Below are 16,566 nucleotides of genomic sequence, written 5' to 3' on the forward strand. Positions count from 1 at the left end.
CTATGGTTTATGCGGTTGAATTTGTTCTATAGAGAATGCCTGTAGTTTGTTTGCGAACAAATTTACACCACAGTTTATCCATTAGAAAAGCTTGTGCTTACTTAGCTAACAAAAAACATACTTACATGCTTAATTGTGTTTATATAGTTGTTTCATTTGTGTATACAGGTGTTCACACTTTTTGCACGAAGGCCTCCAGTACACTACAACCACTATACATAGAAATGTGTAAAACTGTTTGTTTCGGACTTACTTAGCCATTTAAGAATACTTAAACACTGTTTACTAGATAAAAAAGGGATCTTTGTTATATGTATATTACCCTGAAAACACAGCATGATTTGTTCAGCATGTTATAGATGCTGTATGCTCCTTCTGCTATCTGTGGGCTCTATTATACCAATTCTGTAATGGTCTTAAGTTCAGTCATTAAATTAACTTCGGGAGACAATACCATTATAAGATTGCATTACTTACCATTTTCAGGAACATTCAGAAGACTTTGAGATGTTGTCCTTTTGGCTTTCCAATACATTTTATTTCCTTAACTGTTTGAAGCAGTACAGCGGGGAAGAGGTAGGAATGGTTTCATCAAATAATTCTATTACTTTACTTGTGACAGACTTCAACTGGAATTAAAAATAGCGACAGATAATAGATAATTATTCACCAGCTCACCACTGTTCTTTCCAAATATTTAGATACCCATATTGCTCTGCAGTGGTGTTATATGTCTCATACAAATAATAAGACAGTATACAACTAACAGGTGAAGTGAAATCAAGGAAACATTAAAGTGCTAAAGTAGGTTAAAGACATGATGTGGAGACTGCTACGTAATTTGAACTCTTCTACGGGAGTTTCGTGTGAGGTGGACTTCAGATGTCCAGCTACATATACATATAAAAACCAGTTTTACTATTTTTAAATTGTGACCATTCAAACACCTACTGCTACGAATATGAGATTACAGAAGAAAACTTCAGGAAAGGAGCAAAGCAATAAAATACCCAATTTTTTTCACTTATTTCACTTGCTTGTTTAAGTTAAGTTTTATCCTGAAGTACAAAATTCTTTTAAATTGCAAACTTTTACTTTATTTTATAGCTAGATTTTATAAACTTCGGTATACTGAGCTGAAATCGCATAGGTACATAAGAATATAGTCTTCAGGATTAAAGCAGAGGTACTGTAAAGCCTTGGAATCACAGTAACTGTGTACTGTCTAAACAACAATACTCCCTCTTGTGGTCATATCGATAACAGCTAAAGAGCAGCGGAGAATTGAAAACATTTAAACTCAATTAATAACAGTCTTTTACAATTTACTTGCAACAGTAGGGAACGGTCTGAATCCAGAATTTAGAGTTTTAATCTATGTTTGTAATGAACACTCAAGACTTCACACAAGTTAGGATTCAGTCTAGGCCTTTGGAGTCAGAACTTTCCTGATGAAAAGTCCAGAAATGAGATTCCTTTGCAGCAATAAACTGTAATTTATTTCTTTTTTTGCCAACATAGTTTAGAAACTGCATTTTGTCTTCTTTTTTGGGGGGGAGGGGGGAGGTGTTAGCTTTCTGTTTAAGTGATCTAGGAGTTGCTCCAAAGTTCATCAAAATCTATGCATGTTTTTCTTTTGGCTTTAGCAGGCTTTAGGAACAGAGTAAACATCAACATAAACTGGAAAATAAGTATAAGAAGGCCAGAACTGGAAGCATCCATTGAAGTTAGCTGTAGCTTTGACTCATTCTGAGACTGTGTTCAGACAGAGATGGAATGAGTTACTCTAATACATACATTAGATTATAGTAGCAATTTATGATTATAATGTTATGTGATTTCTAATCATTATATTTACAATTTCCTTGTAGGAATTTATGAAGTGTAACACTCCACGTCAGAATAAGAACTGTTTGAAGCACTTCGATCTCTCAGAATACAGACAAATTCTTAGTGATTTGGCCATTCGTATCTATCACCAATTCATTACTGTAATGGAGAACAACATTCAGCCCATGATCGGTAAGACAGCAGCAACCCAGACAGACTTAAATGTAGCTTGCAAGTATACAAATAAAGCTTATACATGGAGGTGGAGGATGGACAGACTTCTTCCTCCTGTTGATTTTTACATAAGTGTACCTGCATGTGTGTTTCTGCACATATAAATTCCACTGAATGATATATCTTCATAGGCTTTGGAAAGACTTTTTCCTCACAACATTTCCTGGTGTGGGATAATGCTTTGAAACTGATCAACATTCTACAAAAACAAAAGGCTTTTTGAAATTTGGTGCCCCGGAAGCCTTTGTCGGTGTCTTATTTTTCTTGTATCGTTTAACTTTTAAAATATCCTGAAAGTAGGTTTCGTTCAGTAATTAAGTTAATATAACCAAAAGCAGCCTTAGGAATGTTGGTCTTATCAGTTATTTTCTGTTGTCTTTCAGTACCAGGCATGCTGGAATATGAAAGTCTTCAGGGAATTTCTGGCTTGAAACCTACAGGGTTCCGTAAACGTTCTTCTAGTATAGACGACACAGATACCTACACAATGACCTCTATCCTGCAACAGCTCAGCTATTTTTATAGTACTATGTGCCAGAATGGCTTGGACTCTGAGCTTCTAAAGCAGGCAGTGAAGCAGCTTTTCTTTCTGATTGGCGCTATCACCCTCAATAGTCTCTTCCTCCGCAAGGACATGTGCTCTTGTAGAAAAGGAATGCAGATAAGGTAAAGCCAGTAGTTTCAACAAGCAGTTGCTTGAGAATGAAATTCTAACAGTTTTATGTAATGTCCTTTATTGCTAAGTCACTGGATATTCTGTAACCGTTCTACTGGAAGTAGCTAATTGTTTTTTACTCTTTTTGAAAAAGTAGATCTTTGCCTCTTAGGCTGAGCTTTCTGAACATAACATATTACAAGTTGTTCTTTCCATGGAAACCCTAATGGAGGAAAAGACAGAAAATTACAGTCTGGAGTTTAAAGTCAGACTTCTTTTAGGGTTTTTTTTTTTAGGGTTCTTTCCGTGGTAGTTCACTTGTGATGTGATGAATATTATTTTTAATTCTTTATTACTACAGTAAACAGGTGCAGTATCCCCTGGCTGGCAGACAGACAAAAGCTGACTTGCATTTTTCATGTTCTGTGATGAGAAAGGCAGTGAGACAGAGTCTTTGAGGGTTTAGATCAGGCATCATCTGTCTTGTTATGAGCATCAAGAGAATATGCTCCTAATGGTTTTGCATAAGACACAGTTCATTTGTTCTCCATTAGACAGTTTGCAGACTAAGGTGAAAGAAAATCAGTAAAATCTTGACCCATCTGGGACATTACTAGAAAAAGCTGCTTTAACCTTTAGGTCATCAGTTGTAAGCCCAGCCCTACTTTGTAATGTGCAAAAATTGTTCTAATTTCCTGCATAAACTCACTTGTAAATGATTATTTTAAAGACATGTAGTGCTACAGTATAACAGGCAATGCCTGTATATAGTAGTAATTTTCTGTGAACAACAGCTAAACTAATAACTTGCTTTCTATTATCCAACCTTTAAGAAATAAAAAAATAAAAAGGCTTGAAATATACAAAGGATTAAACTTACAGATGAATAAGCTATTATTTGTTTGATTTCTATGATCTACAGGTATGTTTTTTAACTTAAAATGTATGAATTTGAACGCTGCATTAGAGGAGCATTCCTTCTTTAGAAGTTTTTAAATGTAACTTGCTTGTTAGGGGGAACCTGACATTTCTGTTGTCCATTCATGGTTTAACCCAGATGTAATATCAGCTACTTGGAAGAATGGCTTAAGGACAAGAATCTTCAAAGCAGCAATGCCAAAGAAACTTTGGAACCTCTATCTCAAGCAGCCTGGCTCCTTCAGGTCAAAAAGATCACAGATGACGATGCCAAGGAAATATGTGAACACTGCACATCTCTTTCTACTGTGCAGGTAATGAACCATCTGTTTTCTTCCGGCAGCACCAGTTGCAGAATCTTAGCTATCTAAAATAATTGTTGCAAAGAGCTGTTGGCCTTTCATTTGGTAAAAATAGCATTCCTCAGCATTCCACATCACCGCTTATTAAACAGAGGTCTTTTTAACTCCTTGTTCCTGATTGTTAGCATTTTAACTGCTCTCGTGAATACTTGCCTGCTTTGTTCTATCCCATCTTTTTATTACAGACTGTATTTTCTTTACTTTGTCACACTTTTTTTTTGTTTCCCTTAATTGATTCAGCTTTTTCTACATCATCTTGATCCTGCTGACACCTCTGAAAATGAGTCATAGCAATCATTATATATATATAAAAACTCATTAGATGACCAGACAAAATTCTCTCTTCATTATAAAGTTCTCTCTTTATAATAAAATTCTTTGATGAAACTTCCTTTAAATGCTTGCTTCTTTTTTCTTCTCACTTTTTGTGACATACTGAAATAGTCTTTTGTAATTTGAACAGATAGTTAAGATTCTCAACTCATACACTCCGATAGACGATTTTGAGAAAAGAGTAACTCCATCATTTGTTCGTAAAGTCCAGGTAAGAGCTACAACTATTTTTTCTCATATTCAAGTTGCAGGATACTTCATACACACAGTTTTTGATGCTACATAGTTATATTTGACCTTTATATCATATTATTACTGAGTTGCTCAGCTTCTACACATTTGGAACTGATCAAAACAAGTCTCCTTAACATCATGTGAAAGCAAGTTTTGCAATGGGAAGCAAACAATGTACTATTTTTGCTTTGATACTTAATACAATATTTCTTACCCTTTCTGTTATAATTTCAGGCTATGCTAAACAATCGTGAGGAAGTTCCACAGTTGATGGTCGATACCAAATATCTCTTTCAAGTGACGTTTCCTTTCACCCCCTCTCCACATGCCTTGGAAATGATACAAGTCCCCAGCAGCTTCAAACTTGGCTTTCTCACAAGGGTTTAATAAAATCAGTGCGCTGGTATTTCCTCAGAGACTATATAAAGACAGGCAGACTTTCATGGTTCATTTCTCCAGCTGGTGGATAGTATGGCAGCTTGCAGTGAACGAAACCATTAAAAACTTGTTCTTGAGTCAAGACTTAAAAAGTAGGAGTAATTTCAGCTTGTGATTTCATTCTCTCTTTTCTTCCTCTTCTCCCTTCATCACAGTCTTGATGACTTTATATCATCAGCTGGACACAAAGCTAACCACACAGTTTTTTCAGCCCAAACCTGACAAGAAAAGCATTTATCTGACAAGTTTGCATTGGTGCCCTGTCAGCACCAGTCAGAGGGGAAGACTGCCATGTGATAAATGTTATTACTTTACAATTTTCCTTGCCTTCACTTTGTGTAATAAGAGATTTTTTCCAACGTAATTCTGTTCATTGCCTTGATATATTTGATCTGTTTTACCATAGCTTTCACCCTTCTATACTTTATTCCTTTCATAAAAGAAGTCTTTTATAACGGTTCCTCCAGAAGACTGTAGTAGGAGGGAAGGGAAGGTCCCTCCATAATTGTTTAAAAAAAAAAAATAAATCAGTATAAATAGCTACATTGAAACTAGGGAACCAAGATCAGTCTAAGAAAATTGCTGTTACAAACCCACATTGTCTTTTTGTAGGCATGCTGGCTTGGCTCACTGAATGCTTGTGTTGCAGTTCAGGCCCACCAGGCAGCCCTTCAGCTAGGGGAAGGACTCAGGTGCTCTTTTTGAAGAGAGATTTCAGTTTTGTTCTATGTAGTGACAAGTCTGGATTTTCACATCAGTCGTTACAGTAGAAAAGTTAGATATAAAATTCATGTCACGATCCAGGTTTGAATTACAAGCTTGTTTCTCTAAAGAGCAGGAGTCATCTCCTCATTTGGGTCCATCTCTAGTGCAGTGTATTTCAGAATATACACTGAGTATGGACACATATGCACATCTTTCTCCTTTTCTTTTTTGCTGGTTCCCCTCTTCCAGTCCAGACATTGAGTAAGCTACTGTGGTCTGGTCTTACTGATAAAGGAAGCTTAATTCCTTACATTTCATCTTTATTTCATTTTAATTGCAGGATCCTTAGAAGCAGAAATTGTCCTCTTTTTTGCTTTGTTCAGCCTTCTCTCTCTAGTCAGAATGCAACAAACAGTAACTTTATTTAGTACTGGACCCTGTCAGAACAACTGGAGAAACCTCATCTTACTACAATGATGATTATACTTAGACATTCCTCAGTAAATAATGCTAGTTTTCTAGCTAATCTATTAGACCTAGTTATTAAAATTGAGTGCTAAAGCATTGAAATATTTAAGACATTCTAATTAATTTAGTTAATTAAAATATTACAGGAAGGAACAGTTGATTGGAATTTTTTTTTTATTACACAGTGTTAGTACTGGTTGTTTAATTTCACAGAAAACTCTGTAAATATAAAGAAGGAATCATTCTTGCTATTCAGTGTTCTTGGTGTTTACTATGTACAGTGAAATATTCATGGTGATATCCACAGACATCTATTCAAAATATATGAAGGAAAAAATCTGTGTTTGTTCAATAACAATAAAAGCTGTACAAAATATCACAGACATGTAGGTAGAGTAGTATTTTAATCTGTTAAATAAAGTAGCTTTTAAATCAATTTGTAGTGCTTTGCGTGATGCAATAGTTGTGTTTTCAGTATGGGATCATTTGAAAGAAGTTACTTGGAGCTATATGAACATTAGTGAATACTGTCAGTTTTGTATTGCACCATAAGCATTTATTTAATGCTCCGATTGCTCTGCTGTTACATCGTGTTGTCTTCCTGTCAGAATGGTGTGCTGTTCTTGGCTTCTCATGAATTTCTGTAAATATTTTAATGCAATCAAGTTTTGTTGCTGTAATTTGTATATAGCCTTTTTTTTACAGTTATTGGAGCTGTACATCTGTTACCTGGGACAGTATGAGTAAAACCACATTCCACTCTTAAATCTACGTCACAGAAGCATCAGAAGGCATGTATGTCTTTATATAAAAATCGCTGATCAAGGAAAATTGTTCTGACAATTTGATGCTAGGTTACTTTGAGAGGTTTGTGTGAAGTATGCTATTAACACTGTATACGCAGACAACAAAATATATTTTTTAGAAGAAATTTCAAACTGATCAATGCCTACTGTATGCTGTCAGAAAGTTATCTTGCTTTTGCTGATGTTAATGTCTTCAACCAGTGTGTAGGTAAAAAATTCTGTTTGTTATCTGTAATTCTTACAGATAATAAGGAGCAGTTTTAGTGAAGGCAGATACATGAAAGAGGTATTATGGAGGTTAACTTTCCTGGAATTATAGTAAAGGAGAAAGTTATTTCATTCAAATGGGAAAATGTTGAATCATGATCCTTACTGCAGTGGGAAAGCACTGAAATGGCTTATGGAGAGATGTGTAAGATGCTGTTGGCATCTTTGGATGTGTTTAGATATGTGACTCCTGCAGTTTCTGGGACTAGGGCTCAGCAGCATAGGTGGTCCCATTCAGTCCTGTGTTCCCATAATATTCCAATAAAAAAAGATTAGGACAGTTACTTCTACCCAAATCTCTGCTGGGCTGAGACCTATTTTTTCTTTTATTCACACCCCCCCCCCCATTTTGTCTCAGATCCTCTTGACTATCAAATGCAAACATCTAATGGCATGATTTCAGTGACTTCAGTAGAGTCTCAATAGTAGATTTGTCCTTCAGCACTTTTTTCAGATGTGTTTTCATAAATTTCCCCCAAATTTTTTAAGAGTCTAAAAAAGCAGCAATTTTTTATCTTATTGATTTTAAATTTGTTGTCTTAAAACAGGTGAATAGTAAAAGCATATCCAAGGAAGAACCAGCATGGACACTAGTCTATTTGTTTGACTTTTAAATTTCATAAGAATGAGAGATAGACTTAGCACTGATAGCGTTATTTCCAACTCAATAGTTGGAAAAATCAGTCATTCCGTCACCTCCCCAGTATGTTTAAACTTTAACATTTGGAAACCATCCAAAAATTGCTGCTACATGGAACAGGCAGGTAAGGTCTAGTTTACCTAATAGTTTATGTTCTTTATTCTATATTCTGGAAGAGGGCAGTTAAAATAAAGCCTTTAAACTATAATTGTCAGCACATAACTGTCCTGAGATGATACAACCAGAGAGGCTGAGCTTTAAATACCCTTTAAGTAGACTTAATAGGAAGGTTGCATTTCTACATTAGCAGTTGCACGCAGCTTACTTAGTCATCTTGAGAATCTCCAGGTTCTTGCTGCTTAAAAAGGTGGGTAATTTTGCATATTTATCGACAAGATTCACTGTACAGAATTTCTCTGTAAGTAGCATATTTCTTAATGTTTCACCATGCTACCAATTTTAAATTTCTACTATAACTTTAAAAACCTAGTACATTTAAAATTTCAGACTACAGCCAAAGAAGTTGTAATCTTTTTAGACCTTTTTAAATAGTTTGTATCGTTATAAAATAGTATACAAATCTGTCATTATCACAAACAATCTCAGGTACAATACTGCTTTTTAGTCACTCAGAAGTTTTGTTGGCTTCTCTTGTAGCAAAATTTTGTAATATGTCATAATCTCATCTGAAGTAAAATACTGATAGCAGGTATGATTCATCCTGTATGTTACTCCAGCAAATTCTCACACCTTATCAAAGATTAGTTCTGCTGAGAGTATTTATTCCAAGCCTAATAGATCCTTGTCTAAAGTTTCTAGATCTAGTAACGATATTTTGTTCAAATAAGATGTCATTTTTCCCTGTAATACCTTTGTTTTACATTTCTGAAGTGAAAGTTTTCCTCCCAAAGTCTAGTTGGCCTAGTGGTTTGAGGCTTCACACCAAGTATATAAATCTGTGATTCTGTTGCCCAAGTTGCCCTCAGTGGGAACCACAAATTCTAAGAACCTCAGAATAACAGGTTATTCAGTTGTAAATACCCAATTTTAAGAAGCTAATAAAACAGCCCTGGTGCTGTAGTCACTTTAAAGCTATGAGCAATACTGGCACAGAGAAGATCCCTGAAAGGATGGCAGCTTGTAGTCTCAGGGTCACTGTTTGCAAAAGAATGCATTGAAAACTTCAGGACATATTTGTTGCTTTTCACCCAATGGAGTATAAACCTCCTCAGTTGTGTGTAGCTGATTGAACACTCCGTGCAAATTTCAGATTAATGCACTGTAGTTCCTTTCAGGACAGATTGCTTCCCACATGTTTTGGGATGAAGTTTTGCATCTCCTGGAGACAACAGCAAAATTTTATTGACTTGAGTTTGGACAGGATTTCTGAGCTTATAATCTTATTTTTCAAGTAGTACACTGAAATACTTAAGAATAAACAGCAGAATGCAGGCAGGTGCATAGAATAAATTTTAGTTTGGTTTTCATACAATGTCCAGCCAAACAAATTCTAAAATCTGTGTAGCTCATTGAATTTCTTTTGTTCCGTTTAAATCTCTTGAAATAGCTTCTTCTAATTGTTAACCATAAACTCATAATTTATGTACATGTCTAAATAATGTTAAAAGCTTTCATTTTAGAAGTGGTGAAAGGTCCCGTTTTCCCTATGAAGAATGTATAGAGAAAAATGACACTACAGTATTATTCTTGTTTGTTTTTCTGACTCCCAAGTAGTTTTTAATTCTCTGTTGATGATAGTGCTTTGATCCTAGAGTTGCCTGGCTTGAGAACAAAAGTGGGTTCATAATGTGGTTGAAGCATCAATTTCTGCTAAAGCAGCACATTGTTCATAATATTTTTGTAGCTGCTGACTGAATTGTAGGTCATCTTCTCAGCTTTAAAAAATAATGCATAATATTGACTATTTAATAATGCAGTGGAAAAACAATAAATGCTGATCAGTGTAGATTTCTCACAAATCCAGCTGTTTTCAAAACATTTGTGGTTACTGTCTGCTGACAGTAGTTAAGTAAAAACTAAGAGTAATTTCCTGCAGATAGTGAATCCGTGCGCACAGTGCACTTTATAATGATGTGTTGTCAGTGCACATTATAACACAATATGTATTTTGCTTTGTATTTTTCTTCATAAAAATGCAATCTGCAGAGCATGTGACTGTCTTGCATATAGTGACAGTTCGTCAAGCTTGAGAGATTAGTCAGAGAGAGATTATCCAGCCTACAGATGTCTATATACAGTCTAAGCTGCATTAGCTGGCAGGGCAGTAGTGGGAAGCTTTGTGCTGGACTGGAATGCACTCTTGCCTTCTTCTCTGTCTCTTTCAGCGCTCTCGAACCACAAAGATGTGTGACCAGACCTTTTTAGCAATTGTATTTGGTCCATGTGACAAGTGCTCCAAAGAGAAGCCCCTTAGGGCTGTTTACATCAAATCAGAACAACTCAGCTACTGCTCGCTATGTGTGGAAATGGTACGTTATTGATTTTATCAGCCAGAATGTGGAAAGACTGTAAAAAACGGGGGTTGGTTGTATTAATGGGCTGTTATGTTGGATTTTTCTGGACAACAAATAAGCACTGTGTCATGGTTTAACCCCAGCTGGCAACTAAGCCCGAAACAGCCACTCTCTCACTCTCCCCACAGTGGGATGGAGGAGAGAATCGGAATGGTAAAAGTCAGAAAACTCGTGGGTTGACAGAAAGACAGTTAACAGGTAAAACAAAAGCCATGCACACAAGCAAAGCCAAAACAAGGAATTTGTTCACCATTTCCCATGGGCAGGCAGGTGTTTAGCCATCTCCAGGAAAGCAGGACTCCATCACCCGTAAAGGTTACTTGGGAAGACAAATGACATCCCTCTGAATGCTCCCCCCCCCCCTTCTTCTTCCCCCTGCTGAGCATGATGTCGTATGGTCTGGAATATCCCTTTGGTCAGTTGGGGTCAACTGTGCCGCCTCCCATATTCTTGTGCACCCCCAGCCTCCTCGCTGGTGGGGTGGTGTGAAGAGCAGAAAAGGCCTTGTCTCTGTGTAAGCACTGCTCAGCAATAGCTAAAACATCCTTGTGTTATCAGCACTGTTTTCAGCATAAATCCAAAGCATCCCCGATACCAGCTACTATGAAGAAAGTAACTCTATCCCAGCCAAAACCAGCACACATTGCTAGGCCTATAGGCTGCCAAACACACACCTTTGCAGACACCTGGTGTTTCCATGAGCCTGCAACAGAGGTGGCTCCAGGGTTCAAGGATACTTTTTACGATTCTTGATTAGAAAATGGCCATGAGCTTTTTCCCCTACGCTGCTGCACTTCTCAGCTGTGCAAATATTATGTACCTGTCTAAACTCTGTGGTTGTATGTGTGCAAGTCTGCTTGGCCTATGATCTTGAGTGTTTCACGTTATTTTTAACAGACCTTAACAAAAAAAATGAAACCATTGCAATAAACTCCTTCACTAGTGACTAGGTGATACGAAGTTCATCTAGTCTGTCTCAATAAAAACGAGACACAAGTGAAGTGCTGTCAGAACTTCTTCGTGGCCCACATTTCATGCTTGAGACCATGTTGTCTCATATGCTATGTGCAGTACGTGGGTGAGAGCTGGAAGTAGCTACGATGAGGATAAGGTGGGAAAAGGTTGCACTGCAGTGGAGTGTCTTCTGTGACCATGTGTGTGCATCACCACAGAGGTGGTAATGGGGGAGATGAGCAAACCTGCTAGCCTGACCAGCAGGTCCAACCAGGATACTTGCAGGAGGAAGGGATGATGTTGGAGGCTTTCTAAGCTCCAGCAATTACTGGTGAGGTGATACCCAATCTTCTGGTAGGGAGCACTGTTCTAGAGAGATCACGGTGGGGTGTTTTAGATGAAATACAAAGCTAAGGTCATGAACCTATGTGGCTACCAAAGAGCTGGTCTCCAAAACTCCTTTTGTAAACTTAAGAATTTTGTTGTCTTGATTATACTGCAACTTGGAGTAATTTTATTTTATCTTCCTGAAACATTGTGTATTATCAGTTGGAGAAGACATCTGTCACTGTTTCCTCCTTGGAACTGGTCTCTACCATGACTGAGTAGGGTCCAATTGTTTGTTGCATTTGAGTGTCAGATGAAATGATCTCCCCAGGAATGCGAAAAGATTTAACTAGCTGTGTTTACAAAACACTGCATTACAGGAAGATGAGAGCACTGATTTAGTGGTTATAAGTGGTGTGGCGTGTACAGTTCACTGGCTGATGCAGCACATTCTTACGTGTTACATTGTTTAGGAGGAAATTTAGATGTAATGACTGCAAGATAAAAGACAGACCCTTCCAGGTTTATTTGTTTCTCCTGACTCTGAAATTGCTGCTTTGTTCAGGTCCTTCTTGGCCCACAGCCTATAAATGGCTATTTATCCAGTAAATTTTTGCATGACTTGATAAATGTGTGCTGGAATTGCAGGAAACTGGCTGTTTGTTACTTGCAGTTCCTGCAACTTTCTCATTATTCGCATTATGGAAGTTAGGCTCCTACCAACTGAAACAGCTGCTAGGTGGAAGCAGATTGAGACATCAGGAAGAATTGCATCAGAACCTAACAGCCCGTTAGGCTTCCTGTTAGCACTGCAGTAGGATCTTGGGCTTTCTAGTAGATCTGGCTTTAGCTTGCTGCTTCATATTAATTCTGTAAAAGATTTAAAAACAAATATTCAGAACACAGAGAGCTCTTTGCACTAGCGCTGAAATACATATGGCTAGGGAAATTGTATCCTTTCCTCTTTTGAATTGATTTTTCAGAACTGTGGGTATGCTTTGGCTTCTATCAAAATGCACAATATCTCCTTGCCACACTTGCACATGTGTTTGTGGATTCGTGTGCATAATCTGGTGTATAGTTGGCTGATCCTTGTGCAACTTCCTGATTTGCACATGTAACTCTTAATTTCAGTGCAGCAGATGCACACATGCATTTTTATCAGCCAGTCTTTGTGATTTCCCCCAAACCAACACATACTGATGGATAACAGAATTAGAAATTGCTGACTCCCAGTGTTGAGATTGTCCTACTTCAGTTGTTTGCCTTTTAGACAAAATAATCTTTCCCTCTGGGGTTTTGCCTGCTTTGGAGATCGGTGCTGGTCGGTAGAGACTCAATCAGTGTTTGCTGGTTCAGTCTCCCCACAAAAGCATTAGTAAATCAGCTTAGAATTTAAAAAGAGATCAGCTGGTGAATTAGTGAGAGTGAAAACTTATTTTAAAGTCCTAACTTTTGAGATAGGCAACAATTTGTGACACGCTGTTAGACCCTCCATTTTCCCCAGTATCCTTATTAACAGAACAATACCAGTTTTCTTCCATGCATCCCCATCACCACAATCTGGTGTATTTGCCATGTGTGGAAGGCGGGTTTAGGATTGTAATAATGACTGGTTTTGCCACAGTTCTTGGTGATCAATATTTCTGTAGTGGCTCCATACAATAATGCCCTATAGAAAGCTGACTACTCCCAGAGTGGTTACCTCAAAGTAGCCTCAAAATATATGAAGCCAAGGGTCAACTTGCCTTTGCTCCATCGGGAAGAGTCAGAGAAAAAAGCTGTCTTATAAGAAGCCATCCTTGTTTTGGGCAACTTGGAAGCTCACTGCTGCCGAGGACATAGCAGCCAGTTTGGAAGCGGTCAGCTTTCTACGGAATGCTGGTGGTCACAGCAACAAATACTTTTAAGTGCCAGTCATTACTGCACAATTAATGAATCATAACATTACGAAGTGGAGTTCAGTTACTTGCTTTTCCATATATTCTGCATACCATACCTCCTGTGCAGGATGTTTTCACAGCCTTTTATCCTCTGCCAATGTGTTTTGAAACTCATCTGAAAGAAGAGACCAGACTAAGAGGACCTATACTTTATCCATCACTGCTGACTGAACTGCCATTTCAGATTAAACATGCCTTCAGCATAGTGAATTCTAGTACTGTGTTAACAAATTATTTTAACAAAGCAATTGCTAATACATTGTTAAAAGTATATTGCCTTCAGTATAGTTAGATTTTATGAAAAGGGAGAAACAAAAAGCCTTGACTGTTTATTAAATGGTAAAATTTTTCTTTTTTAGTTGACCTAGTACTGTGTTATCCTCTAAATTAATCCAACCCTCATTCATTTTATTTAAAGCTCCCAAATGGCCTTAACCTAACCTGGTTTTTTTGAACGGTTAGCTACCGACTATATGGGTAGTTATGTAGCTTGGGTCAGACAAGCCAAATACTACTATTTTTTTTTTTTTAATGCAAGTTAATGAAATGCACATTATGTATCGCACACTTCTATAGCTCACTCTGTTTGGCAGAGGCTTCTCTTTCACCTCACGGCTCTGCTTCTCCACGTCATCTTGGGACTAATATGTATCAGTCTGAATATGTATGGTTCCCAAAGCCTCTCGCCTTCAGTGCTGTTCTCTGTAGACTTGTTAATCCTATTCCCCAAGGCAGTGAGACTGTTCACATCAGTAAGGCAAGAAAGTCAGGGTTTTTTACTGTCAGAATTGTGTCAACGATCTGACATAGAGGTGTTATCTAAGGCAAATTCCTTAGAGCTGATGTGTTCCTATCAAGGCAAAGAAATTTCCTATGTTCTTTGTTGGATTTAACTTCTGACCCCTTCACACTTACCAGGTGTCAGAAGTAGGACATTTGTTGTAGATTAAAATCCTTCAAAAATTAAGGTTTTTCAGAATCTGCTGCTGCTACTCCCCCAGCTGCATTATGGAGTTTAATATAAGTAGGTTTAATTTTTCAGACATGAAGATAACACACTAGAAGCTTCCTGTCACTTTCCTGCTAAAAGATGCTTTTTTTTGTTCTTTTCTATCACTTCAAAAATACTGAATTTTTCTTTTCTTGGCACTGTCAGTGTGCTGGAAGGCGTTTCCAATGTGCTCTTTACTCTGAGGGGCTTTGGAGGATGTTCATATATCCAGCAGTATGTGAACTGCATAGATTATAATACCTACTTTTTCTCTTGTGATACTGAATGTAACTGGATCAATTCAGTTCAGGGTTCAAAATCAAGTTCAGGGTTGCCTACATGGCTATCAGGCTGGTGGGGTTGGGTCGCACTAGTTTCTGTGGACAATGAGAAGACTGGAAACACATCCACTGTTTGACTCTCCAGCAAAGTAACCCGGCTCCTGCCTGCAGATCCACTGACTGAGAGACCTTGAGCACAGGGCCAGACCAGGGCCTGAATTCAGCCTCCGGAGTCTCAGCTCTGCCCGTGCATCCCGGTCAGACAGTGACACTGCTGCTAAGCCTAGTTGTGGGAAAGGACTTCTATTTTCTCTGGGACCCACACTGTGTCCAGGATGTGCCCAGAGTCTAAACAACAGCTGCAAACACGTATTTTCTTATCTCCTTCTCCAATCTTGGCACATCTCCAGGTTGAACAATAGCCATTGGATTGTCTATTTTCTGGCTAAAGGGAGACAATGGGAGTCAATATGAGCAAAGTTACTCCATGTAGATCAAGGACAATTGCTGTAATAAAAAGAGGACGTTTTCAAGGAACTCCCAAGGAACAAAAAGCCACAAGGCCATGTGCCACGGCTCTGGAAACGTCAGCTACTCTGAGTGCCCAGCACACGCTCCCGATCTGCAGCCGAGCAAGGCCTGCAGAGCTGTGGGTCTGTGCCCCAGGGTTACACAAACACCAAAATAGAGGGTTCTTTGTTCCCTTTGGGGTGTTCGAAACTGGTCCCATTTCAAGGGCTGGGAAGGGCACAGACCCTAATGGGCCTATCTGTGTGCAGGTGAAAGAGGTGGCTGGTTTAAGGGGAAAAAGAAAAAAAAACACCCTGATAACACAAAATCTAAAAATGAGGAATTCAAAGCACAGTAGAGAGAAGGGTTCACACCACTGCAGCTGTGCTGCTGGCACAGGAGCTGGGCTGGAGACCTTGTGTGTGGCTGAGTCTCCTGGTCACCCCTACCCATAGAGGTGTAAGGGAATGATAGAGCTGAGCTGGGATTTCCTGAGCCTGGACAGGACTTGTCTTCCCAGTCTGGTATTTTAAAACGCTATTGGGGTGACCGATGACATTTTTTTCTCTCTTTTCCCCATAGTGTGTGCAACTTCTGGTACAGACAAGTTTGGGTACAAAGCAGAAGCGTCCTTTTGCATGTATTTCTGGGGAAATGAAGCCTTTGGGCTGTGAAAATGGCTTGGGATGTACAGCAAATATCTGCTGGTGGAAGCCTGGGGGTAGGAGGTGAGGCTGGTCCCAGCTGCCTGCCTGGAGGCCGCTGGGGCTGCTGAGCCCACCGCGCTGCCTTGCAGCGCAGGGCTAGCGAGGGCTGCTGGCTCTCCTGGGTGTTTTTCCGTGCGGTGTCTGGTCAGGTGCCGGCTGCAGACAGGGCTGGAGGAGCATCCAGTCCGGCCCTGGACGTCAGCATGGGGAGGGGAGCCCGGGCCGGCCCCGGCGCCGTTGCTGAGGCAGCAGGAGCCTCAGCAGCATCCCTGAGAGCCAGGCAAGCAAACTCCTCCTCCCTCCCGCTCTCATCTCGTCTCTCTCCCTGCTTCCTTTGCAAAGATGGCAACCGAGGGGCTGCATGAGAACGAGACCCTGGCATCCCTGAAAAATGAGGCTGAGAGCCTGAAGGGCAAGCTGGAGGAGGAG

The 16,566-nt window shown here is 39.0% G+C and overlaps 1 protein-coding gene across 1 annotated transcript in view; it reads left to right on the forward strand.

Annotated features, from left to right (window-relative positions):
* Positions 1-10,379, forward strand: part of MYO5C (myosin VC) — a gene marked incomplete at both ends in the record, with an annotated part of 38,821 nt that extends 28,442 nt beyond the window's left edge. The window contains 6 exons of the mRNA XM_010291184.1: positions 1,872-2,022; positions 2,448-2,730; positions 3,777-3,951; positions 4,463-4,543; positions 4,801-4,863; positions 10,236-10,379. Coding sequence (XP_010289486.1) covers positions 1,872-2,022; positions 2,448-2,730; positions 3,777-3,951; positions 4,463-4,543; positions 4,801-4,863; positions 10,236-10,379 — 897 coding nt within the window. The remainder of the gene's footprint in view (positions 1-1,871; positions 2,023-2,447; positions 2,731-3,776; positions 3,952-4,462; positions 4,544-4,800; positions 4,864-10,235) is intronic.
* Positions 10,380-16,566: the final 6,187 nt, after the last annotated feature.

This window comes from Phaethon lepturus, unplaced genomic scaffold, assembly GCF_000687285.1.
Source record: "Phaethon lepturus isolate BGI_N335 unplaced genomic scaffold, ASM68728v1 scaffold4917, whole genome shotgun sequence".
Classification (NCBI taxonomy): domain Eukaryota; kingdom Metazoa; phylum Chordata; class Aves; order Phaethontiformes; family Phaethontidae; genus Phaethon; species Phaethon lepturus.